This window comes from Monopterus albus, unplaced genomic scaffold, assembly GCF_001952655.1.
Source record: "Monopterus albus unplaced genomic scaffold, M_albus_1.0 scaffold108.1, whole genome shotgun sequence".
Taxonomy (NCBI): Eukaryota; Metazoa; Chordata; class Actinopteri; order Synbranchiformes; family Synbranchidae; genus Monopterus; species Monopterus albus.
This window is the reverse complement of record NW_018127988.1, coordinates 740,689-767,737: the sequence shown is the minus strand read 5'-3', so window position 1 is coordinate 767,737 and position 27,049 is coordinate 740,689. Positions and strand designations below refer to the sequence as shown.

Below are 27,049 nucleotides of genomic sequence, written 5' to 3'. Positions count from 1 at the left end.
GGCAGTGGATGGTAAGGCAGGAGTAGCCTGCGATGTGCTCTGGCATGCTTCATCCAGCATCTGAGCCACAGCTCTGGATCTCACAGTCTCAACCTTGTCATCTTGGATGTAGCGCATCTTGAAACGAGGATCAACAAGGGATGTTGTGTTCAGAAGGTCATCAGTGGCTGGATTGTCATATTTCTCATTCAGATAGCTGATGACAGAAGCCTTGATGGTCTTGGTGAGCTCTGTGTCATCATCTACAGGTTTCAAGACCTCCTTGTTGAAAAGATGCAGAACTGGTTTCAGGTATGACACACTTACATATTCTTCACCAGAAAGGGCATCAGTGAAGTCAGCAAGTGGGTTTAGAGCCTTGCAAACAGACTCCAGAACATCAGTGTCCTGCCATGAGGGAGCCAAGTGCCTTGTTTTTTTATCAGCTGATAAAACTTTTGCAATGGCCTTCTCCTGCTCTAGCACTCGTGCTATCATGGCATGGCGAGACCCCCACCTGGTGGGTGATTCTGAGATCAACTTGTGCTTTGGCAGCTTGAGCTCCTCTTGAGTGGCCGCTAATTCTCTTTTCTTTTTCCATGAGAAGGAAAAAGCACTGATCACTTTTTTGCACACACCCATGGCTCTTTGGATTCTCTGGTCTCTCATACTCCCCCCTGATGATGGAGAAAACGGTACAGAAGCGCATGTTTAGAAACTTTACAAGGCATAAAAGATGATGATAAAGTATTTTGTGATATATATATATATTACAATGATAATGAAATTATGGATAATAAAACGTGTTAGATATTTTTAGTCAGATAGATATTGGAGCTCTGAGGGTGATCTTGTGGGAGGAATGCAGAGGTAACGTTTGGCCAGGAGGCTCACTCTGGGGTATGTTGGTGAATTAATCTTCCACCATGCCAGGGGGTTGGTCTGGCTGTCTGCAATAGGACCTTGCAGGTAGCTGTTTAGTTCAGCCTCAAAAGCCTGCTGTTCTGTCAGATCAGATGTTGCAACAGGCTCAGTGTAGGACTTCTTAAAAATAGCTGCCCAGTGTCTTCTTAGTGAGCATAGTGAGGCTCATGTATGGCTCAGATGTGCGGCTGGACCACAGGTCAGTGGTAGTAGAAAAGTATTTCACGTTCTTTAGCTCATTTCCAGCTTTCCACAGCACTCTTCGTAAAGCTGGGACAGTGCGGTTTTGGAGAAGTATTTTCTGCCCGGAAGTTCGTACCTGGAGTCAAGCACTTTAATTAATTTCTTGAAACTGTCGTGCTCCACTGTGTTTAGGGGCATCATGTCTTTCGCCAGAAAGAATGAAACGGCTCTCGTTATATCCTTGCTCCTTTTGGAATCTCTTCATAAGGAGTAATGGCCACAAAGGACGACGCGATTGATTTCTGCTTTGGTACAGCTGCATGTTGATTGGCAGTTGTCGCATATTGCTGCTGTGTGATTGGCTCTTACAAATCCATATTGAGTAAAAATGCCGAGAGCTTATCGTTATTTATCGATTTTATTGCGATTCGATATATCGTTTATCGGCACAGCACTAGGTAAAATGTTTGAAAGAAGTTGAGAATGGATCACTGTCCTGTTAATCATCACACACCCAGGTGGTGGAAGTTACCTGCTCACAGTTCAGTGACTTTCTTGAAAATGATGAATGATCAGTAAAGATCCCATTAATGCCAGTTTTAGATTTCTGATTGACTCTTTCTTACCTGATGCTATTTTTGTTTCTTCTGTATGACAGCAGTAAATTTTACACCGGCCTCGAGCGGGTATCTTGTTTATGAGGAACCAATGGTAAAATGTTAAAACCACTTGTCTTAAACCAGTTTTACTGCTGTACCCCGTGTCTTCCATCCTCCCCCTATCCTTCCCTCAGGGTTGCAATGCAGCTGTGTTGCAATGTGACATCGATTGATAGGGAGTGTTTAGGTGATGTAATGAATGGATGGACAGCAAGAGAAGATGCAGCACATGCAGTTACTGCCTAGGGTTTGGACATCGTCTCACACAAAAAAAAAAAGAACCTAACCATACTATGCATGTCTAGAACATGATCATTTTTCAGTTTTTAAAAAAAACCTAGTGAACCATCTTTATATGGTGCATCTATTTGTCATTTACTGAGACACAAACATTACAGTGAGAAACGATATGATGGTCTCAGTGTAAAACTCTTACTGACTTTAATGGCAGCCAGAAAGAAAGCAGTCTAATTTGCCTAATGGCAATGTCATTCTGAGGGAATGTTTAGTGCTTTGCTTGTGCTCAGGCCAATGTAGTGTTTTTTTTTTGTTTGTTTGTTTATTTGTTTTTTAACACACATTCCGACTATCTCAACACAACTGAAAAGATGTAGTTGGTCTATGAACAGGTCACTACATGACTAAAGCTGTTTTCAGATAGGACGTGGTGGGCACTGCGCTCCGTTATCAAACCCATTCATCCAATTGCAGGGAACCTGACAGACCACAAAGAAAATGCAGAAGCTGATTTAGGTGGACCCACAGCCTCTTCTTCTTTGCTGCAGCTAGTCTCCTCCTCCTTATCGATATAACTGAAGTCAACGCTTTTTGCTGACATGTAGATTTATACATCATGAATCCAAGTCCGCTGCTTGAAAAACTAGACGATATCTGCTAACCACCTCGTGGAAAGCTTTTCAGTCACCTGGCAACTGGCACCCAGTACTTATGTTGCAGTCATATTGTATCAGAGTTATCATAATACCAATTGAAGTTACCACTTTCCAATTTGCAAAAAGAATTCAAGTTCACCTACAAGTTGGAATTATGGTTGGAAACTCTGACTGGGACTTTTCAGGTTTTTTTAATTTAGCCAGACGTGGTCATTGTGGCATGACATTTATACTGCCTTGGCATGTTCTGTTTCCTTTGTAGAGATTTGAGGAAATGAAGACTCTTGTAAAACAGCTTATGTCAGTTTTCTGAATAAATATGGTTTTTCATATTTTTTTTAAAGCACTTGTCTGAGTCTGACTGAAAATAAACACAGGCGCTTACCATCTGGAGGGCATGTTGGCTAAGTGGACACAAGCATCTACATCCAACTTGCTAACTGTCCTAAAGCTGCATTCATGTCATATCAAACATTGTAATTATGAGTTTCTAGTTAATTGTTATAGTGTTATATTGTCAGTACACTTTCACATGAACCCCTTTGAAATCATGCAATATAAAGACTCTCAATTCATTAACATGGCTTTAACATCCATCCATATGAGAATATTAACCCAGTCAGGTGACCGTTCCCAACATTATAGATACAGGGCACATTTAGGCCATGCCCACACCAGAGGGGAAAACAATTCATCTTGCTCCATTGACTTGGTATAAAGTGAAGGTGCCTCTTTACCAATTCAGTAAATTTTCAATAAACTGAAAAAATGCCTAAAAGCTGCTGTGTGACAGGATGCACTACCAACAAGGCAAAAAACCCAGAGTCATAGTTTTAAAAGCTGCCGAGCAAAAAAAAAAAAGTGAGGCAGACAGTGAGGCATTTGCACAGCCATTCACATAGAACACATGCACACATGCTTTTGGTCAACCTCTGTGTCTCTGCCAAAGTACAACACAACACTGTCACACTAACATACATTGACATTGTGGTGGAAGGATCCCCTGCAGCTGTGTGTGTGTCTGTTCTGAATAGCAGAGCTGTGCGAGAGTAGTCAAAGTCAACAGAGAAATGCTTTCTGAGACAACTTCAGTAGTTGGTGGAAATGGTAATGAGGGCCACAGCTTGTGTCTGTCAAGCATGGATGAGTGCTTATACTGTATGGTCCTTATGTGGTGTGCGTTTGCAATCAAAAGGGAGGTCGTGAATTCATCAAAGTCACCATTCAGTCCAGCAGTTAAACACTTCATAGCTCGTCTGTAATTACATGAAGATAATGCTGTCTGATGAAGAAATGCATTTTATTTTCCATTTGTGATTTGAAACACCACTCGCTATCACCTAATTTCACCGCAGTTTCATCAAGAAACAAAAACATCAACAAATGCAGAAACCCTGTGCTTGTCAACAGATTAGTCATTCATGCTGCATATGTTTATATGCAATTCGGTTTCTATTCAGATATTTAACATTTGTCCAACTTACAGCAAGTGTGTGTGGCCTGGCATTACTCATGTTATGGGGATATAAATCTAATTATACAGTCAGACTGTGGGGCTCAGAGGGTGGCCAGGGGTGGCACTGGCCACCTCCAGAATCTGGTTAGTCACCCCTGGTGCTACCTCTGCCAGAGTCAAAATGTGATTCTCATAAGTATTACCAAATGAAAAACAATATCATAGTTAATCATACACAATTAAATGTGCCAAAGGATGGAAGAGCATTCATATGGAAGCTCAGTATGCAAGTTCAATGATTTTCTCATGATTTGACTCCAAAGAGGGGGACATCAGGCCGTGGCATCATTAATCTTCAGAGCCCCACAATAGGCAACATAATTTTTCAAACCTAACCACTGACCCTGTTCTATCAAGATTGTCAAACAAAAGAATATACTGCTAACAACTCCAGTGAGTCAATACAGTCGCAAGAAAAAGTAATGGCACTGTTTGCAATGTCCTGCTTTTTTTTTGCATAAATTGGTCATGAAATGTGATCTGATATTTACCAAAGTCACCAGTATCAACAAATGCAATATTTTTAAGCTGATAAAACACAGTCATATTTCATGTCTTTACTGAACACACCCATTAAACATACAAAGTGATGGTAGAAAAAGTAATGGCAACACCAGGCTTCTGATATTACTAAACATCAACTGGAATCCAGTCAGTGAAATGAGAATGGAGGTGTGGTTTAGAACTACCTTGACTTATGAAAACACTCAGTGTCAGTGTGCTATTCACAAACAGCAACATATGATATGAGCTATGCCTCACAAAAAAGAGATCTCAAAAGACCGACGATCAAGAGTTGTTGTTTTGCATGTAGCTGGAAAGGGTCATCAGGTGGGCACTCTCTCACGAACTGGTGTTTCGTGAGTTGGGCCATGACACACAGAAGGCTAAAACAGTGTGTTCCAGCATCCCAGAACCACCCCCTTCACACAATCCTTCATTAACATTAACACTCCTACTGATTCATTCTAATTGTTACCAAACAGTCACTAGCATTAGCAAATATTTCTGTCCTAGCTACCAGACATTTAAAATAACTTGTCAAACACCTCAGATAGCTCAGCAAAGGAGAGAAAGATCATGTCATCTCTGACATATAACATGTCTTCAAAACAAAATGTGAAATTCAAATAAAACTGTGTACACAGGCTTTATAGGTGAACTGAATTTGGAAATGGAGGGGGAAGAGGCTGAGGGTTGATTTGAAGCCGAAGTGTTGAAACACACATAGCTAGATTACAGCCATACAGTCCTTGATTGCTTTGAAACAGAGAAGCGCTCAAAAGAGAAGTGACAATAACTGTCAGCAGTAACAGGCATTGTAAACATCTCTTCTTCTTTGTGTCTTTCGATATCCTCTCATCTATCCCATCTCCTTTTATAAAGTCCAGTTTGCCTACACATCACTGGATGAATGTTGAGGAAATGTCCAAACCAAAATCTGATACACATTTCAAAAGCTCATCAAAGAGGGGGGGAATTAAGAAGGAGTCAAGTGTCTCCCATTACCAGTTGGTTCTGTTCTGTTCTGTGCTGAGTGGTGCAAAATACCTTAATGGTCATCCCATCGGTTCTGGTCTTAAATTGTATCAAATTGTCTTTGCCATCACTAGTATTCCTTGTGTTTACATTATTGGCAGCACTTCCTTCATGCTTCATTTGTTTTCTTTTCATTTGCCTAAACCCTGATTCCACCATATACATTCACTCCTGTTGTACAGCTGGAAAAAAGCCCAGCCCAGTCTTTTCTGTCTATATTCAGTCCTGCTGTTCTTTAGCTAATGAACATTAGAGCTCCTGCACCATAATAATTAAACTGCATGTAATTTGTTGTAATTGAATGTGGATTTGGAAATGAGGAGAGGAGATGTACTGGAGATTGGAGTGGTAGCGGAGCATGAAGCGCTACCCTGTCTGCCTGTCTGTCTGCCCACCGGGGGATGAGAGAGGACTTCTACTGGTGATTGTGTGATTTCCTTTACTGCAGAGGAAAGGGAGGGTGAAGTGAAGAGGGAGGATAAAGATTTAAGTGACAGAGTAAGAGGAGGATTGGGATGAGAGTCAAGTGTGAGGGAGAGGGAAAAATAAAGGAGGAGGGTGTCAAGTGATAGGGAGATGGAGGAGTATGTACAGGTAAACAAGCATCATTTGTGACAGTGGTGATGATGTCATCTTGAGCCAAATCCTGGAGCTGACGGTGAATAATGAGAAGCAACAGGCAGGACATCATGACAGCACCCATGGTGATTTTTACTGGCATATAGCTGCATTTTCTGAGTCACAGCTAGAAGCCCTGCATTCAGATTATACTCACTGAGATGGATTATCTCAAACTAAATACTTCTGAGCTCACAGATTTATTAAGCACAGATCAAACATCTCTAATATATCACTTGATTAGATGCTTTCAAATCTGAATTCCCTGATTTTCATCCAAGAGAAACAGTTGTTTTTTTTTTTTTTGTTTTTTTTGGGGGGGGTTCCTGTTTAAGAAGCTCCAAGTTGTGTCTGCCATTCTCTCTGTGTGTCTGTGTGCGCGTGCTCTCTCCTCTGACAAAATGACATCGGTCCCCAGTTAATTTAGCTGTGTCAACTCCTATCTAGCAGGCCCTTCTGTCAGCATTCATCAACCCACAAATGGTTTTTTTCCTCATGAATATGCAAACCTCCATTTTCCTCACCTAATCAAAATACCATCCTGTTGTCACACACATAATAACTTCATGCAGGCTCATGTTTGTTTGTGCGCGTGCTCACATGAGTAAGTCACTGATTATATGTGTGCTGCGCAATGTGTGGCAAGCGTTGCATGTACACTGCATGCCCACCCACACAAATGATTAGCTGACTCACCGTAGGAAGGATTATAGTTGAGCTGTCTCACAAAGCCACCACATATCAAATGATAGTTTGCTTCAAGACAGTTTCATTAGACAGAGCTTGATCGTGCTTGAGATGTGGAGCATTGACAGGAAAAGTGTCGTAAGTCTGCTGCAGGTGAATGCTCATTCCTCTCATCTTTCAACTGATTTCATAGTTTTCAAAATGTTATTGTAATGGGATCATTCGATTAGTATTTGTAGATTGTCAGTATTGTATTATTGGAGCACACACATGCTGTCATTAATTTGCGTTCATAATGTGTGCAGTTTAATTCAGTTAGCCATGTAAAAAAAGTAGAGAAATCCACCTCTTCACCCTGCTCTAGAGTGCCTTCTTTATGACCTTCGTTGTTTTTGTGAACATAAACACGCACAGATACTCACACAGGCTGTCAGAAAACCTCAGGGCACAATTACATACTTTTAATAGCAAGAACCCCTCTGCTTTAAAGCCTTTTTTACTCAGTGTTCAGCCATGATGGAGGAATCCATTGTACTTTATCTTTTACACAGTACATGCTTTAGTCATAGACATACATACATATATTAGGGGTTGGAGAAAAAATTGATTCACATTATAATCACGATTCATATCTTCTGTGATTTTAAATTGGTTCAGAAATGCAAAAAATGATTTTTGTCACAACATTAACGGAATGAAACAGGTGTAACTCAACCACGAAGCCAGTGGTGCACACATACTAGAGAAGTGTTGTACATCTGCAGTTGTAACGCTAGGGTCATATTCAGACAAATGATTCATTTGCATGTGTATTAATTAATTGATAATGAGCTTTGAAAGACAAGTTTGGAGGACTGACCAACATGCTAACGTTAGCGCAGCAGGGCATTGAACGTATGAACAAATAAGAATAGCTCAGCGGCACATGCTGCAGCACTTCAGTCAAACTGGTGAGACAAAGAAAAGACCTCGTTCCTAAAGACCTGTGGCCATTTTGGATAACACTGGATCCCACGCATAGCAATGCTGCATCACAGATGCTGTTCTCCCCTGCTGCATATCTAAGGCTAACAACAACACAACTGAGCGCCCTGCTTTGGTCTCCCCTCAGCTTTTTACAACAACACACATCCAGCTACCAAAAACTAGCTGTGGAAGAAGTAGGCTACTCAGATTGTGGAGCCCCATACAAGTTCATGGGCTCCACTCTCTCCCGAATCATCGAGTCTGTTTCTCTGCACCTCCATCACTGTCTGGTTTGGCTCAGCAACCAAACAGGACAAGTACAGACTTCAGCAAACAGTCAGGACTGCAGAAAAGGTCATCGGTGCCAGCCTGCCCTCCATGGAGGACCTGTACACCTCATGGGTCAAAAGGAGGGCGGAGAGGATCACTGCTGACCCCTCACATCCTGGATACAATCTGTTTGAACTCCTCCCCTCTTGACGGCGTTACAGGTCACTGTGCACCAAGACAACCAGGCACAAGGACAGTTTCTTTCCCCAGGCCATGATGAACACTTAACCGACGACAGTATGACTGAACAATAACCCTCAGTGCAATACCTGTAAATATACCTCATAGAGGCCTGTACAGATCCGTACAGGTCTCTAGTTTTAAGTACTCTGTTTTTATTCCTATTTATCTCATTTCACAATGAGCATTCCTTGTCTGTCTGCATTGTTTACTGCCTGTTTCATGAGCTTCTTTACCAATAAAATCACAACTATTAGAGAAAAAATTGGTCGGACCACTCCCACAGCTCTCGCAGATGTACCATCTACTACAATGGCTTTAGAAACATCTGTAAGACCTCATTTATACTTGGACCACTTCTCCCCTATAGATCTCTCTGAGTTGACCTCAACAATTGCTTCATCTAAATCATCAACATGTCTCCTGGACCCCATCCCGACCAGGCTGCTCAAAGACGTCTTTCCCCTAATCAACACATCCATACTAGATCTGATTAACCTCTCTCTATTAACAGGTTATGTTCCACAGGCTTTTAAACTTGCAGTAATTAAACCTCTACTCAAAAAGCCTACTCTTGACCCAGGTGTCCTAGCTAATTATAGACCAATATCCAATCGCCCATTTATTTCCAAAATCCTTGACAAAGCTGTTGCAAAGCAGTTATGTGACCACTTGCACAAGAATGATTTGTTTGAGGATTTTCAGTCAGGATTTAGAGTCCATCATAGTACAGAAACCACATTGGTGAAAGTCACCAATGATCTTCTCCTAGCCTCGGACAAAGGACTTGTCTCCATACTTGTCCTCTTAGATCTCAGTGCTGCTTTTGACACCACTGATCACAGCATCTTACTGCAGAGACTTGAACATGTTATTGGGATTAAAGGAACTGCGCTAAGTTGGTTCAAATCTTATTTATCAGAAAGATTTCAATTTGTTCATGTTAATGACAAATGTTCCACACAAACTGAAGTTAGTCACGACGTTCCACAGGGCTCTGTGTTAGGTCCAATTCTCTTCACTTTATACATGCTCCCTTTAGGCAATATTATCAGGAAGCACAACATAAATTTCCATTGCTATGCAGATGATACTCAGTTATATTTATCTATGAAGCCAAATGAATCAGGTCAGCTGGTCAAACTTCAAGCATGTCTTAAAGACATAAAGGCCTGGATGACCTGCAACTTCTTACTTCTAAACTCTGACAAAACTGAAGTTATTGTGCTTGGGCCTGAAAACCTTAGAAATCTGCTGTCTAATCATATAGTTACTTTAGATGACATAGCTCTTGCCTCCAGTACTACTGTGAGGAACCTTGGAGTCATCTTTGATCAGAATATGTCCTTTAAATCACACATAAACCAAGTCTCTAGATCTGCCTTCTTTCACCTGCGCAATATTGCAAAAATCAGGAGCATCCTGTCTCAAAGTGATGCTGAAAAACTGGTCCATGCATTTGTTACTTCCAGGCTGGACTACTGTAACTCTTTACTATCAGGATGTCCCAATAATTCCCTAAAAAGCCTCCAGTTAATCCAAAATGCTGCAGCCAGAGTACTGACAGGAACTAGCAAGAGAGATCATATCTCTCCCATATTAGCTTCTCTCCACTGGCTCCCTGTAAAATTCAGAATAGAATTTAAAATCCTTCTCCTAACATACAAAGCCCTTAATGACAAGGCTCCATCGTATCTTAAAGACCTCGTAGAGCCTTATCATCCTAACAGAGCACTTCGCTCTCAGAGTGCAGGTTTACTTGTGGTTCCTAGAGTCCACAGAAGCAGAATGGGAGGCAGAGCCTTTAGCTATCAAGCTCCTCTCCTATGGAACCAACTCCCAGTCTCAGTTCGGGAGGCGGACACCCTCTCTACCTTTAAGATTAGACTTAAGACGTTCCTTTTTGATAAAGCTTATAGTTAGGGCTGGATCAGGTGACCCTGAGCCCTCCCTTAGTTATGCTGCTATAGGCCTAGGCTGCTGGGGGCCCCATGATGCTCTGAGTTTCTTTCCCCTCCCCTCCTGCTCTCCTCTCCTCTCCTCTCTCTCCCTATGCTTCTATATGCCACCATTACATATTACTAACTTTGTGTCTCCTCTCTCCTGTAGTGTGTCCTCTCTCTCTCCCTGTACCTTTCTCCAGGTTGCCCTGGCCCTGGAGCTCTACATCTCTGACGAGCAGTCACCAGCCACATCGACCTGATCAGTGTTTGATTGTTGTGTCTTGTTGCTTTTCTTCTTTTGTCTCTCCTCTATCCACTCACCCCAACCGGTCGAGGCAGAAGGCCGCCCACCAAGAGCCGGGGTCTGTCGGAGGTTTCTTCCGTTAAAGGGAGTTTTTCCTCCCCACTGTCGCCAAGTGCTTGCTTGTTGGGTTTTCCCTATGTAATAATATTGATAACAGTAAGGTCTAGACCTTACTTTGTAAAGTGTCCTGAGATGACTTTTGTTGTGATTTGGCGCTATACAAATAAAATTTGATTTGATTTGATTTGTTTATACTGCTTATGTTATTTTAGCTTTATACTGGTTTACTGTTTACTTGCACCTTGCATGGGGATATGTACATACACATTGAGAGCCGATGTACCAGAGTCAAATTCCTCGTGTCCGACACACCTGGCCAGTAAAGCAGATTCTGATTCTGATAAAAGTCCTCTATTCAAAATATTACTTAAATAAAAGAATAAAAGTATTTGCATCAAAATATAACCTAAAGTACCAAAAGTAGAAGTATTCATTATGCAGATTAGCACATCTATATTATTGCTGGTGAAGGTGGATCTAATTTATAACCATATATTTAAAAGGAACTAGGGGATCTGCCCCCCCCCCCTTCCGATCTGAATTGTGAGTTTGCTAAAGATTCCCACCCCTACTATATATACCTTACAAACCAACCCCTGCCTTTCCTGTCTTAAATGTGGCAGCTTACTGTGCTAAGATATGAAAATCCTTTTTGGTGTGTTTGACACAGACAAATGCTCTTCCCAGCCTGAAATGTGAAGTTTTGCAGTTGGTGACAAAAAAAGATTTGATGAAGTCGTAGTTATTTTATTTTGTGTGACCTGTCTGTCATTTCCATTGCTGTAAAGTCGAGCGGACGGACACGCCGTGGCTGTTTGATGAACTCATTTTTTTCACCACTTGAGCACGCGCACGGACACACACACACACACACATAGAGATACTACAGTGACTTATATTAGTTTTAGTAGTCTGTATGGGTTCTTTGAGAAGCTGCATGACTGACCAAGTTAATACAGATTGTTCAAACTGTCAAGATTTGGCTGCTCAGAAAATGTATAGTTACACACATTGTAGACATACATAAAGTATGTATACACTGACAGTCAGTGGTGGCCTAAAAAGAAGTGAATTTGTGACCAAAAGGTTGTTGGTTCAGTCCTCATACCAGCACGATTAAATCTGTGTGGACAGGTGACAAAGCAGTGTGTGCCCCACCCTAATTAGCACCAATGTGGTGCCCTTGAGCAAGGCCCATAACCCTGATTGCTCTAGCGGAGCTGCTCAGTGGCCACAGATGTGAATGTATAACTGCATGAATGTAAACAGGGTGTCCCTGAAAAAGAAGAGATGGCCTCTCAGTGGAGACCTACCTAAATAAAGGTTTTAAAAAATGGCACTAACAATGATTCTGTTCATGCTTTTCAGTCCTCAAGAGAAGTATGATGTACCGCAACACTAAATATGTAGTCCGATATGATGGTTATAGCAAGGCACTGTCTGTGTGTGTCCCCTGATTTTCTTATCTACTTATTAACTTTCCATATCGTCATTTTCATAAAGTCATAGGTGCCGCTGCAGCATAATTGGAAATGCAGGGTAGTTTCACATTAATCTGCTTTACCAAATGAACACATGCATTGATCAAGATGGGGACTTTCAACATGAAGTCTTTTATTAGCAAACAACTATCTTGCATTATAATTGGTACTCACAAATACAGTGAACTGGCTACAACATACTATGCTTTATGTTCCATGATGCATTTAGATGGATTTTATTGTGTTAAAATGTGCTAATTTTGGTATTTGTCACCTGGTCCTTGAGGCAAATGTCACCATCATACTATAAACCACTCCAGTTTGAATTTTCCTCCATTCTTAATTTAACTTTAGTCTCAGTGTGTCATAGTACAAGTGGAATAACCACCAAGTAATAGGCTGTTTATTAGATATGTGTATGGTGGCATTTGGTAATTTACCAAATGTGCAAGTGTATATTCATAAAGGCTAAATGGGACTTCACAAAGCTGAAGAAAAGGTAAAACCAGGAATAATCATTTTACAATCAGAAAGGATTCTGTAACATAACGGGGGCAGACTTGAATCTGTGTTTGTCACCAACAAACTCTTATCTGGACATCCAGCCTTTTCTCCTTTATACTTTAAACTCGAGTCAGTTTCACTTCTTCAATCTGTTGCATGTAAACTGAATCAGCGGAGTCAACTATGGCCTCTGGTTTTAGTTGGACTATCGATTATTGCCGCAGGTCAGAAGCTTTATTATTTCATCTGGCCCTTTTCTATTTCAGTGCTTCAATTAGAATTGAAAGGCGTTTGGCTCTTTTGTGCTCGGTAAATAGACTTGCTTTTTAACTGTGAAATCTATTTAAAAGCCATTGTGCTACAGTACATCAAAAATGCACTGAGATTACTCATGAAATGATTTTTTTTTCATCCCCTTAAAGCTGATAAAGTTTTTCTCTGTCAGAACTTACATTGGCTGCAACTACTGTAACAAATTTTTTATGGATTAATCTGTCATTTTTTTATTAGTTGATTAATCAAAGATTTTTTTTAAATTCATGTATGGCTAGATTGCATTGGGCAAATGCACTATTATTTGTCTGCAAACATTTTCTTAGTGGCTTACAGCATAATGATGACAGAAATCTAGGTTGTTTAATTTTGTAGTACTACATTTGTCCAAAGGTTAGAATTTTTCAAAGCAGACATTGTGGACTTTCAGATAAAAGAGAAAAAAAATTGACCCAATTATTGTAATGTTATTTTTATTGACCTGAGTTAGTTTAAACTAACTCCTATAGGCCTACTTAAATGTTCTAATGTTAAATAAAAGAGCATGTGGAAGGAAAAAAAAAAAGAAAAGTTAAATGAGAATGAGTTTGTGCCCATTCTTACATGAAGACACAGCATAAGCTGCACTCAATTCATAAAAGCCTATCCTAAAACCAGAGTGCGAATTACATTGTGCCTTATGGGGGGGTCTCCTTTCGACCAGGGGGCTGCTGTGTTGAGAATGTGTGCTCCAGCCAGTACCAAAGCCACCATAATCCACATACAATATTTACACATCGTCCCCCAAATAACAAGGAAAAGCAGCTCAAGAGCCATACTAAATGAGGAATAGCCTGCGGATGTTCTGATTAGTCACATCAATCATGATCAAGTCAAGAATCTTTATTGTCATTATGCATAGCACGACGAAATTTCTTCTGGCATCTCTCGGCTTAAAAGTCACATTATTTACATAAATAACACAAAAATTGTACAAGTCAATATAAAAATATGAACAGATAAGAATGAAAATGTATGGGACCTAATCAGGTCAACAGTATATTAACCGCAGAAGAATATAATCACATTCTAAAGTGCAGCTCAATGCAAATCTGTCTTTAAGAAGAGGTGTGAGGTGTGATACACGTGGTATTGACAGCGGGTAAAGTGAGTTTGCTGTCGGTCACAATTGTTCAGTTACAGTTTCCTCAATTGATGAATTTTAATAAAGACATGCCCTTGCTACAACCATGGGTATAGCCTGTACTTTGAGTTTCTTTTTGTATTTTGTGACATTCTGATGTTGACAAAAGCAGCTGTGGGTGTAGATAAAGTGGGCGATGCGTTTAACGTGCTCCCGTGACCGCAGTCTGTTTCTGGCAGATGATCACTTTTGGTGCAACACCATAAATGCCATTATTACAATTTATTTTGTGTTATTTATCGTATTTAGCTTTTGCAGTTTGGATGTTGATGAGTCATGTCTCATGGCATGTGCATGAATAAACAGTTTACAAAAGTGCTGAAAGGTGGCATTGCCGTACTAGCCATTGGTTCTTGTCTGAAACACAGCAGATCAGAATGCAACAACTATTCACTGGCACTGATACTGACCAACAATCACACAAAACTCACTGTAATAAATACATCAACTGCTGTTTTGTTGTTTAGGGGTTGGAGAGCCCCAGGATGTTTTCTTCTGAGATGTTCGTGCGTAGCAGTTGTGCTGCTGTATTTGGCCATTTCAGTTTTACAGAGCACAATTTTATAACAGCTCTGTTTGAAGAAGTTCCACATTTCTGATGATCAATTTTGTGCTTTCTGGGATAAGGTCTAATGTTCAGCATTTCCAGGAGCCACCACATTTGGCATAGAATAAATATTGCAACACTTCGATGCAAATTGCAGTTCCACGGAAATTGATATTTTTATGTAATCGACGTTCCAGCCCTCGTACTGAGAAATCAGACCTTGTCAACACATTACTCAAAAGATGACCTAACCTTTGCAGCAGTGAGAAGCCTATGAGAGTTCAAGTTAATTTCCATGTTATCTGTGATCAGTGATGAACTGATTAGAAACAATATACAAAACAGCTCCATACAGATATTCCACCATCCTTCTATTGATACTGTATTTTCTGACTCAGCTACCCTTTGATCAAGTCAAACCATCTTCATTTCTGCAGTAATGTCACTTCTGTTTATCTTTTTTCTGCTCCATTAGACACACTATCTGTGGCCACAGTGTCCTTCATTGCACATATCATACAACCATGACACCCGAACAAGGTTCCATCAGATGAGGCCAAATAAGGCTAGCCTTGGCATTATTTAAGCAAGCTATTTGAATATTGTCCCTTCTTCCTGAAATTGGCCTTTAGTCAGTTTTTCCACCAAGGTGCACACTGAGATCACAATGAAGATCAGCTCCTCAAAGGGAGGCTTCTTTTTTTTTTTTTTTTTTTTTTTTTTTTAAACAGCTGGTCATTTGCCATCCATGGGAGTGTAGCTTCTGTGACTACATTTTGTCACAGACATTTGTCAAGAGACAAAGATTCACAGTGAAGAATTAGCTCTCTGACCTGAAATTATATTTGATACATAAGACCGTGGCGACTTGTGAAAGATCTATCTATTAACTTTTTGGATCTTTTTGCTGCATCATTTCCTTTTGCTCGTTTTGCTGCACTGCTGAATGTCACAGCCATTTATGGATGTTATCTGTCAACAAGGGTATTATTATATTAGTCTGGTGTTTACATACTCCTATATGGTATATTGTCGACAGCCAGACCTACATACCCATTTGGAACTGTAATTGAAAGTAATGTGGTTTAGCAAACCAAACAAACTCTAAAAGCATGTGTGGGTAGGGTCAACTAAATGCTTTTTCAGAGGCTTTGCCTATTCGTTGGAAAAATGCTAAATATTATACAGATGCAGTTGTCAATTATCATCTTCTCAGCTTGGCCACTGCTTCAGTTTGCTTGACCTTTAACACGGATGTTATCCATTACCAGCCAGTCACCGAGATGCCACCAGAGCGAGCCACCAGCACAGCAATCCGTCACAGGCAAAGGACATGACACTGTCAGTCTCAGACAAATACATTTGTCGCCGTGGAGATAACTCAGTGAACTTAGGTTTCCATCTGCTCCTGGAGGAGATCGAGGCAGACAGTGACCTTGCACCAGAGCTGATGTGCACTGGAGCCAATTGGCTGTAATTGCCTGTCAAACAGTAGACACAGGGTTTGACAGAGTGGTCGGAGAGCCTAATCCAGGTGTTTGCAGTGTCAATAAAGGCCCTACCAAGTGCTCTGATGGGAGGCTAGAGGAAATACTCTGACCTTTGTGTCCCTTATGTCCTGAGCTGTATCCTATTAGGCTGTTTACTGCATCATGTGTGGTTACTGAAGATTTAATGATGGCATCAGATTAAAGTGGACAGATTTCTCCTGGCTCTCTTTACTCTGCATTATCATGTGCGACAGGGTTTAGACTGTGTTTATTTTATGCCTCAGTTATAACCGCACCTGAGATTAAAATCTTTTCATTACTGAAACAGATTATGACGTTTTTAAAGCTGTAGTTTATGAACCTCTCATTCGTCTTGTTTACCATCTTCCACCTTCCTGAGAGTCCGGTTTTGACAAGTATTATGTTTTACTCTTCACTTTTTCTGCCCCCTGTTTGATTTGTGTTTGCCTCCTTGTTGGATTTGCACATCGGTGATGGCTTATTAGAGATGCCACATGCCATGATGTCAGACAGCACATAATCCCATGTAAAACTATGACTTGTTTTTACAGTTCAGTTTCTGCATGTAATAAACAATAATGTTTTTAATTAGCAAGCTTTAGATGTGCTGGTAGTGGATTTTAAGTCTCTTAAACAGAGCAAGACGAGCCGTTTCTTTCTGCTTCTTTTGAATCTGCACCTAAAAATGATTTAGACATGCAGTATATATCAAACATTATATGAGAAAGCTTCCCATCTGTGTCTCCACCTTTCAGTCACCTTCCTCACTCTGGGCCATTATGACTGAATTCATAGACACTCTGACCCTGACAGTGTCTGTGTAATTATCCTAATGAGGTCTGGTGTACCTTTCATGCAGTCAGAGTGTCTCTGTCCCTCACTGTCTGCATCTGTGTGTGAAAGCTTTGTGGTGTTAACTCACTTTTCACTCTGCTTGCGAGCATATCCCTCTTTATACACGGCTCCTCCTTTCTGTCCACAGAGAGCCCTCTCTGTTATGTTAGGTGAAAGAAATAAATTAGCCATCATGCAGACACAGACAGAGGCGAGAAAAAACAGAGACAGGGCCTTGGTGTAATTTGGTCCTGGCTTTTCATAACTCACAGCCTTGGTGGAAGTCTCATTGTTCTATCAAAGAGTATCAGAGGATATAAAGTTAAGTTCATAATCAGATATCAGACTCCAGAGAGTCTGGCTGTCTGGCTTGAACAGACCCCAATTTATGATGAAAGATCAGAATACAGCACTGAGCACTGCTGTAGGCAGAGGAAATGAGAGATCAATTTGAAGATGCACAGGTTAAAGACTAGGATAATCAAACTGTTTCCTTATAGACTTTAGGATTACACAGGTTCAAGTGAAGAGGAGATGCTCTTGTGAGATTAAAGTGGTATAATTCTATGAATGGACTTCCTATTATAGAGTGTCTGTCAGCATACTGGATCTTCAGTGTGGCTACAAAAACTAAAATGCATGATCATGTGTCAACCTGAAGCAAACTTCAAAGCAGACATGGGGAGTGAATAAAAAGTTTGACAAACTAGAGAAAAAAGATTGAACTTTAGTAACTCCACTTGTTTTGGAATTTAGCATTCACTTTCTATTACACTCTTTATTTGAACCATCTCTTCCTTTTGTTGTATTGATCATGTGAAAACTTAAGGTTCAGTGTGTAAATAAGGTGAATCTGCAGGTTATAATGTTCTCTGTTGCCGCTTTCATTGTTAGTTAGGCCTTTAAAGGATAAGGCTGGTCATTTTTTATTTTAAAGGTCACAAATTATGCTCATTTTCAGGTTTATATGGTTATTTAAAGGTCATACTACACCCTTACACCCTTGCACGTTTATAAAGTTCATTCGATTTCTCAGAGTGCCAGTAGCGTCAGACCATCTTTTCCCCTCTGTGTGTACATGCTGTGTTGTTGGTCAGCTCCCACAGCACTGAACAGGAGCCACCTACCAACTCCAAGCCATGGTTCTGGATTCCGGATAGCTCTGGTTTTCAGCGTTAACCAGTGTTAGAGCCATTTCTGCCGTAAATTTTATTATAATAAATACTTCTAAACCAAAAACTAAACAACCACACATGTTAGAACGAGAGCCTGATACTGTCACACCACTCTTGTCATGCCTGAGCAGTATTGTCTAATAGAGAAACACCAATAACATGTTTAGTGCTGTTACAACAGTGCTAGATAAATGAGCAAAGTTACCACCCAAACCACTACTCACAGGAAATTTGGCTAAAAACCTTAACACAAATTTTCTGGTACATTCTGACTGTTCACCAAAATTTTAACCCCAAACACCGGTTTCTGCCGTTTGGCTCATAATACAGTCTCCTGTTGTATTGTGGCTACGTTAAACAGGATAACTTCATACACAAGCAGTAAAATAATTTTAAAATGGCAACTCATGAACAGCTGGAATAGAGCTTCAGTCCAAATCCCTTGTTGTACTGACCCTCAGTGAGAAAGGCCTCCCATGTGAAATGATTGGCACATAACATACAATGTTTTCAAGATTCAAGATTTTTATTTGCCATTTATGCATAAACAGACAGTCTAGGCATATGGGAATTCTTGTGCAGGGCTCTCCTGGAGTTGAATAAGGTGTTTAAAGCTGAAACATAGAAAAATTTTTACCCATGTGTCATGGGTTAAAATCAGGACCCAGGAGGTATAGGCTTTCACCAAGCATATCATCTCTGTGGATATCAACATCAAGTTAACTCGTGAGGATGCCATAGATGACTGTCTGGCCTTTCTGGATTGTGCAGTCCACTTGGGAGGGGACAGAAGCCTGAAGGTAGAAGTCTACACACACGGACCAATACCTGCTTTTTGACTCACACCATCCATTTCAACACAAACTGGGAGTCATCAGAACTTGAAATCACAGGGCAGAGGAAGTGCCCACAACTGCAGAAGGGGCCAAGAAGGTAAAATTACACATCCAGAACTCCCTTAGGGCTTACCCTAAGTGGGCCTTCACCAAAGCAAGGAAGAGGCCCAACACCAACAGGGAGAAACCAGAAACAAGAGGGGATAACACTGTCATCCCTTATGTGGCAGGCTTATCTTTTGCAACCACAATATCCCAGTCAACTTTAAGCCAGGGAACACCCTGCGGCAAAGACTGGTCCACCCAAAGGACAAAACACCCAGACATAAACAGTGATGTGGTGTATGCAATTAAGTGTAGTCAGGAGTGTAACGACTTGTACATTGGTGAAACTAAGCAGCCGCTGCACAAACGCATGGCCCAACACAGGAGGGCCAACTCCAATGGACCAGAATCAGCAGTCCACCTCCACCTGAAGGACAAAGGACATTCTTTTGAGGACAATGAAGTCCAGATCCTCTCCAGAGAACATCGCTGGTTTGAGAGAGGAGTTAAGGAAGCTATTTTTGTAAAAATAGAACACCCCTCACTAAATAGGGGTGGTGGACTAAGACATAACTTGTCATCCCTCTACAATCCTGTTTTGAGATCTCTGTCTAAACATGCCCACCAGGACAATAGGCGTCTGTCCACAGGTGAGGGTTCAAAGACAGGTAACGATGCTCACTGATACCGGGCTATAACAACTCAGTTGTTTGGGGACTTTGTTGACCAGCAAAGGACTGAAACACCACCGAGGGGGATAAATATCCCTGGCTCAACGCCACTTGGACCAAACTGATGAAACTTCTTGGATGAGAGGGGAAATGTCTTCGATCTAAAACCAAGTCCAGTTGATTTATTTTTTCCCTATATTTTTTCAGCTTACTATGACCTAGATGACTGAGAATCTGCATGGAAAAGCGTTTAAAGCCAAAAAACGAACACCTAGTCTAAATATAGGATCACCCAATAATACAAAAGAATACAAAAAAAACAAGAATACAAAATAGTTGATAAAATTGTGGATACAAGAATAAGATAACGGGTAAAATGGGGAGTTTCAAATATTGCACATAGTGGAATTGTATATGGTATTTTACTTAGTAGGGTAACGAGGGGTTATTGCACAGGTTTTTCACATTCTGTATTTGCCATCAGTCTTACTGCAGCAGGGAAAAAGCTCTTATAAAGTCTTGTTCTGTGTGCGATGATGCTGTCCGCTCTGCTGTGCCTGAGATTGTGGGTGCAGTTTTTGTGTCTGAGCAGAGTGTGAGCTAGGTGGTGTGGGTCTCTGATTATGTTCTTTGCTCTTTTGTGACAGCACTGTGTGTTTTAGGGATATCTTCAGAACATTTCCACAATAACGATATGATATCCACTGTGTCTTCCCTGGCTCTGAGGATGGAAGTAGGTAGAGACTTTTGTGCTCATTTGTGAAACCAACAACCGAGCAGAATCTGCCCTTTCCTCTGAGCTGTGCCATGTTGCTGTTCGTCTGCTGTTCTAGTGAGAAAATCACAGTTGCAGAGAGGTTGCACTAAAATGGATATGAGGAAGGAGGATCTATCAGATGAACTGCTGTATCGTTTCATATGACGTCATAAAGAGACAAATCCGAGCGGTGTGTTTTAGCAGGGGTTTTTACAAATGAGGAGAAAGCAAAACAGGCAGGGACTGGTTTTTTCCCATGTTTTGTGTGTCTCTACACAAACTGGAGACCCGTTTGAATGTCAGACAATGCTCTAAAAGTGAATTTTGCATAATATCTCCTTTAACAGTATATTAAACGCTTCACGTACAGAGACTGACACCAGCAGTGAACTGCCTTTAGTCACTGTTAATGTCTGCCAGTCCTGGATCAGCTTATTTGACTGTGCCATGGACCTCCATTGTTGTTCAACATTGATTATAAATACATCAGAGAAACACCGCTGCACTGGATGACACGTTTCCTTATTATGAAACACAAGAGCATAATATTTGTTAAGAATATCCAGAGATATTATGCATGGGCCTTTGACTCTTGCTTACTTCAGACACTGTAAAAAGTTATTACTGTTCAGAGCCTTTGGGGACACATTAAAGAAAGTATTAGGGTCTGGAGTTTTGTAATGAGGAAATGTCATCCAGTGGAGCAGCGTGCTTCACTAATGTGTTTTTAATTATTTATGAAGAACGCCTGAGATTAACTTATCTAATTGAGAGCCGTTGCACTTTTTGTCACACAACAGAAGGGAATTTACAGTTTCAGCACATAGAGCTTGGCCAAAATCAACTACACTATGGTGAAGCAGAAGAGCTTCTGGCTTTGTGATTTTTGTACATCCTCTTCCGCAACTTTGTCATGCACTCCACTCTTGACTTTTTAATGCATCTCCTCCCTTTCCTTCTGTGTCTCTCTCCACTCAGTGCTGGGAGGTGTGGAGTCACGTGGCGTGCTGAGGAAGATCAGTGACATGCTCGAGGTGATTCTGAAGAGGATGGACAGCCTGTCCAAACTTGACAACACCTCCACCACTGACGCACGGCGCCTGGATGAGCTCAGCTCTGCCATCAACAGGTACACTGAGTGTTTCCTTCACTCAACAGCTTTGTGTGTGTGTATGTGTGTGTGTGTGTGTCACTGTTTTATTCCCTTTCCAAATGTTATTATAGTGACATTTGCACCACAATTGGAGCATTTTCAATGTTGTGCCTCTAATTTTTTTTTTCTGTTAAGTCTTATTTGATAACATTTTTAAATTATAAATAGTGTAGGCCAGCGTCCATCTGTCAACTGTTGCTTTTTTTGACAAATACTGTATGTGGAGTGTTATCATTATTATAAGGCTTCAAATACATCATAGCATATGGTACCATATGTGCACAACTAAGTACTCAAGCACATTCTTTGTTCACCTTGTAATAAAAGGAAAACTGAATAAAAACTCTTACCACCTTTACTATTTCACCCTATTGGGACTGTTTAGCTGAAAATAATACAACCATATGCTTTGTGCTTTATCCTTTTTCTTGTGGTAAGACCAAAAGATATTTAGTTTCAATTTTAAAAAAAGGTGGGCTTTCTCTGACCACAAAAAATTGTATTAGTATTAAATTTTATATTCATAGACCTAATATATATACAGTGCCTTGCAAAAGTATTCGGCCCCCTTGAACTTTGCGACCTTTTGCCACATTTCAGGCTTCAAACATAAAGATATAAAACTGTAATTTGTTGTGAAGAATCAACAACAAGTGGGACACAATCATGAAGTGGAACGAAATTTATTGGATATGTCAAACTTTTTTAACAAATAAAAAACTGAAAAATTGGGCGTGCAAAATTATTCAGCCCCCTTAAGTTAATACTTTGTAGCGCCACCTTTTGCTGCGATTACAGCTGTAAGTCACTTGGGGTATGTCTCTATCAGTTTTGCACATCGAGAGACTGAAATTTTTGCCCATGCCTCCTTGCAAAACAGCTCGAGCTCAGTGAGGTTGGATGGAGAGCATTTGTGAACAGCAGTTTTCAGTTCTTTCCACAGATTCTCGATTGGATTCAGGTCTGGACTTTGACTTGGCCATTCTAACACCTGGATATGTTTATTTGTGAACCATTCCATTGTAGATTTGGCTTTATGTTTTGGATCATTGTCTTGTTGGAAGACAAATCTCCGTCCCAGGATCAGGTCTTTGGCAGACTCCATCAGGTTTCCTTCCAGAATGGTCCTGTATTTGGCTCCATCCATCTTCCCATCAAGTTTAACCATCTTCCCTGTCCCTGCTGAAGAAAAGCAGGCCCAAACCAGGATGCTGCCACCACCATGTTTGACAGTGGGGATAGTGTGTTCAGGGTGATGAGCTGTGTTGCTTTTACGCCAAACATAACGTTTTGCATTGTTGCCAAAAAGTTCGATTTTGGTTTCATCTGACCAGAGCACCTTCTTCCACATGTTTGGTGTGTCTCCCAGGTGGCTTGTGGCAAACTTTAAACAACACTTTTTATGGATATCTTTAAGAAATGGCTTTCTTCTTGCCACTCTTCCATAAAGGCCAGATTTGTGCAGTATACGACTGATTGTTGTCCTATGGACAGAGTCTCCCACCTCAGCTGTAGATCTCTGCAGTTCATCCAGAGTGATCATGGGCCTCTTGGCTGCATCTCTGATCAGTCTTCTCCTTGTATGAGCTGAAAGTTTAGAGGGACGGCCAGGTCTTGGTAGATTTGCAGTGGTCTGATACTCCTTCCATTTCAATATTATCACTTGCACAGTGCTCCTTGGGATGTTTAAAGCTTGGGAAATCTTTTTGTATCCAAATCCGGCTTTAAACTTCTCCACAACAGTATCTCGGACCTGCCTGGTGTGTTCCTTGTTCTTCATGCTACAAAGTATTAACTTAAGGGGGCTGAATAATTTTGCACGCCCAATTTTTCAGTTTTTTATTTGTTAAAAAAGTTTGAAATATCCAATAAATTTCGTTCCACTTCATGATTGTGTCCCACTTGTTGTTGATTCTTCACAAAAAAATTACAGTTTTATATCTTTATGTTTGAAGCCTGAAATGTGGCAAAAGGTCGCAAAGTTCAAGGGGGCCGAATACTTTCGCAAGGCACTGTACCTCTATGTACTTCTATGATCAGGAGTGCTTCAGTCAGCCTGTGTGTACAAACACAGTAGCTGGCAGAGCTTTGTAAGAGTACTTGCTCTTTATGACAGACGTACATGAAATACTAAGATGACACCATTAAGTTTAAGATGTTTGATTTCTCGTCACTCGTGTTGTGCATCATCTCTTTATTCCCGCTGTATTGAGTTTTATCTTCTCTCTTTCCACTTCTCACCTTATTGTATTTTGCTCTCATCTTCAGTCATTTTTTCCTTACACTGTTACTGATGGAAATTGCTGCCTATTACCACAGAATGACCCTTTACTGAATGACCTTGCTGCTACTGCTTTTATCAAACCGCTCCTCTTTTTGGCCTGTTAGTGTCAATACATCCAATTTTTTCTTCAGTCTGACTCCTTTCACTTACAAACAGCCTGAGTAAACTCAGTGCTGTAATGAGTGATGTGATACACACTGGCAGAAATCCCCTCACTTACTCAAACCTTGTTAAATGATTCTGGGTAAGTGCTCAGATTCAGAGCTGCGTGGAGGCACTAGAACGGAAGGATGAAGTGATTAATACGGTATGGCGTTGGCGTTAACTGCAATCAGTGTGTAATAATTGGCTGTTTAATGTGTAGGGAGCCTTTCTACTCTTAGGCCACGCTGGGGAGAAGGGTTCTGCTAAGGGTGTAACTCTGTGTATTGTCAGGGACTGTAATGCTTGTGTAACTGTCACAGAAATCAATTTACACTTATTGCCTTGTACGGGGGGAGTTTGAATGGAGAAAGGTTATGATCAGGGTGTAATTAGGGTCAAACACAAGCTGAAATCAATGTTCTGTGACTATGCTATTTTAAATATTGTTAGTGAGCAGTTTGCTCTTAACAACTAGACTTCTTCTCAGCCAACAACTTGACAAGCCTCTGTTAGACAGAGATTCCACTACACTGGTATTAAGCTGGCCCTTCTTTATTGCGGCTTTGTCTATTGCCACAGAAGTTTTAAAAAGCTGGCATAATGCCACACTTGTGTTCTTTTTACACAGGAATGCATCTCGCTATTAGAGACGTGACATTTAACCACAGGTCAGAAATACAAAGCATACCGGTAACGTTGTTGCTTTGAGATCAACAGTGGTGGATGAACAGTGGTGCTGCCAGCCACTTGCTCTGTGTCCATTCTGGTTCACTAGAATTAAGAATAATTTTCCTTCTACAGTACTTTGTCAAACTTTAAAAATAGGAATTGAAAATGTGACTTACTAACAGCACTTGTATTTCAAGGCTTGTCAAAAATTATAGTAGTACAAATTGCTGCAAGTCATACAGAATAATTTCATGATGACTTATAAACACTAAACATCAAACCCCCCACAGAGACCAAAGACCATTCAGTGAGCCAAAGAAAACTTCTTTCAAGCTCAGAGTTTGGCACATAAACTTCTGTTACATGCAGTGCACCTCACTTTGTTTAATTCTCAGATGAGTTCTTTTTGAAAAGATGGTCTCTTTGACAACAGTGCTTTGTGAACAGTATGAAATCAAAATCAGAACACACAGCAATAAAGAAATCCATTTTGTTTTGTTCTGAATACACTGTTGTTTGCTTTGGGCTGAATGGCTCCTTGGAGTGAAGCAGCTATAATAGTTGGAGTAAAAGGTTTGATTCAGGAGGCTGAATGAAAAGGATATTGTGTAAGGAAACTGTGGTGGGCACATGCTGTACACACATGCACATGATGTGTTTCCATCACTTCAGTGGACATTACATTGACTTACATTCAACCCTAACCTTAAACCAAGTCATCGCTCTAAAAGTGAAATGTAATTACTTTTGTCCCCATAAGGATATCAAGTCCCCACAGCGTGACTGTGCACTGTAAACATATTTACATCCCCACAATGTGAGTAATACCAGGCCACACATATGCACACACAACATATGTTTGTTTTCATTTGTCAGGGGGACTTTACATTGAGTGACATTCATTTCCTGGGTATTCACCCTAATACCTAACCATTACCACTACCTGCCTAACTTTAACCCAATGTGTAAGTCAGTGAATTACAGTGACAACTTTGTTTAAAGTTACAGTAAGGTTCGAGTTAGGCCAATAGTTAATTTCAGTCTCCAGGAAATTAATATAAGTCAATGTAATGTCACCATGAGGAATGGAAATAAACATGTTTGTGTGTAATTGCATCATGCATGTGGTCATCTGTGTATTAGTCACTTGAGGTGACACTTGTTAAAGCCAGGCTGGGCATGAGACCAGGGCACAGAGCCCCGACTGAGCGCACAGCTTATAGGTTTAATGGCCACACACACACACACGACTGTCACAACAGGGATGACCTGAGTCTCTTCAGTGCAATGACTTTCATTCCATCACTCATTTCTCCTCTCTTCTGGCCTCTATCTCTGTCCTTTCCTCTTTACCTTCCTTTTTTGCTCTGTCCATTTTATTTTTTCACAATGCCTCCTCTCACACATACACAGAGCTACAGTGTCTGAGACAGGTAGTTGGGCATGAGTGATGTGGTAAAGTGTGACTTTTGCCAGCGGGGGACAGCAGCAAATGGGTCGGGAGAGCTTTATAAAACATATCCCAAATCCAGGCCAGTCAGGCATGCATTCACTGAAAGACACACACACTGGACAGGAGTCTCATCTCTGTGTGAGCTTCATTGGTGCTGACACACTCCTGTGTAGTGGTGAATAGGACTTGATGTCTGAGGCCCCAGCTTGCGATTCGCCCAGAGGGCAGCCACTCGTTAGAACAGAAAACGGAGGGCAAATGACAAGGAAGGGAGGGAAGGATAGGGACAGCGAAGAGCCTGAGAAAATGCACAAAGGAGACAAAGGAGGAGAGGACGCAGAGTTGATTCACTCCATCTTGCTGTGTAGACGATAAGAGGGGAGATTGGTAAGTCTCCCCTTAGGCAGACGCTCTCTGAAGATCACTGCTGTAGCTCAGCTTTACATATTTCTCATCTCTTACACACCCATCTAAGCTCCATCAGTGACAACGACAGGGCTTGAAGTTGAGAGGGTGAGCAGCTTCAAATACCTGGGCGTCCACATCAGTGAGGACCTCACTTGGACACTTAACACCACACAGCTGGTCAAGAAGGCCCAACGGCGGCTGTACTTCCTGAGGAGGCTGAGGAGGTTTGGCATGTCACCTAGGATCCTTTGCAACTTCTACAGCTGCATCATTGAGAGCATCTTGACCAGCTGCATCACTGTCTGATATGGCAGCACTACTGCTATGGATCGCAAGCGCC

At 41.0% G+C, this 27,049-nt stretch overlaps 1 protein-coding gene across 3 annotated transcripts in view; it reads left to right on the top strand.

The window, feature by feature from the left end:
• Positions 1–27,049, top strand: part of LOC109966254 (alpha-1,6-mannosylglycoprotein 6-beta-N-acetylglucosaminyltransferase B-like) — a 133,555-nt gene that overhangs the window by 32,651 nt on the left and 73,855 nt on the right. For all 3 annotated transcript variants that reach the window (XM_020610968.1, XM_020610967.1, XM_020610966.1), the window contains exon 3: positions 21,577–21,727. In XM_020610968.1, the coding sequence (XP_020466624.1) occupies positions 21,577–21,727 (151 nt within the window). The remainder of the gene's footprint in view (positions 1–21,576; positions 21,728–27,049) is intronic.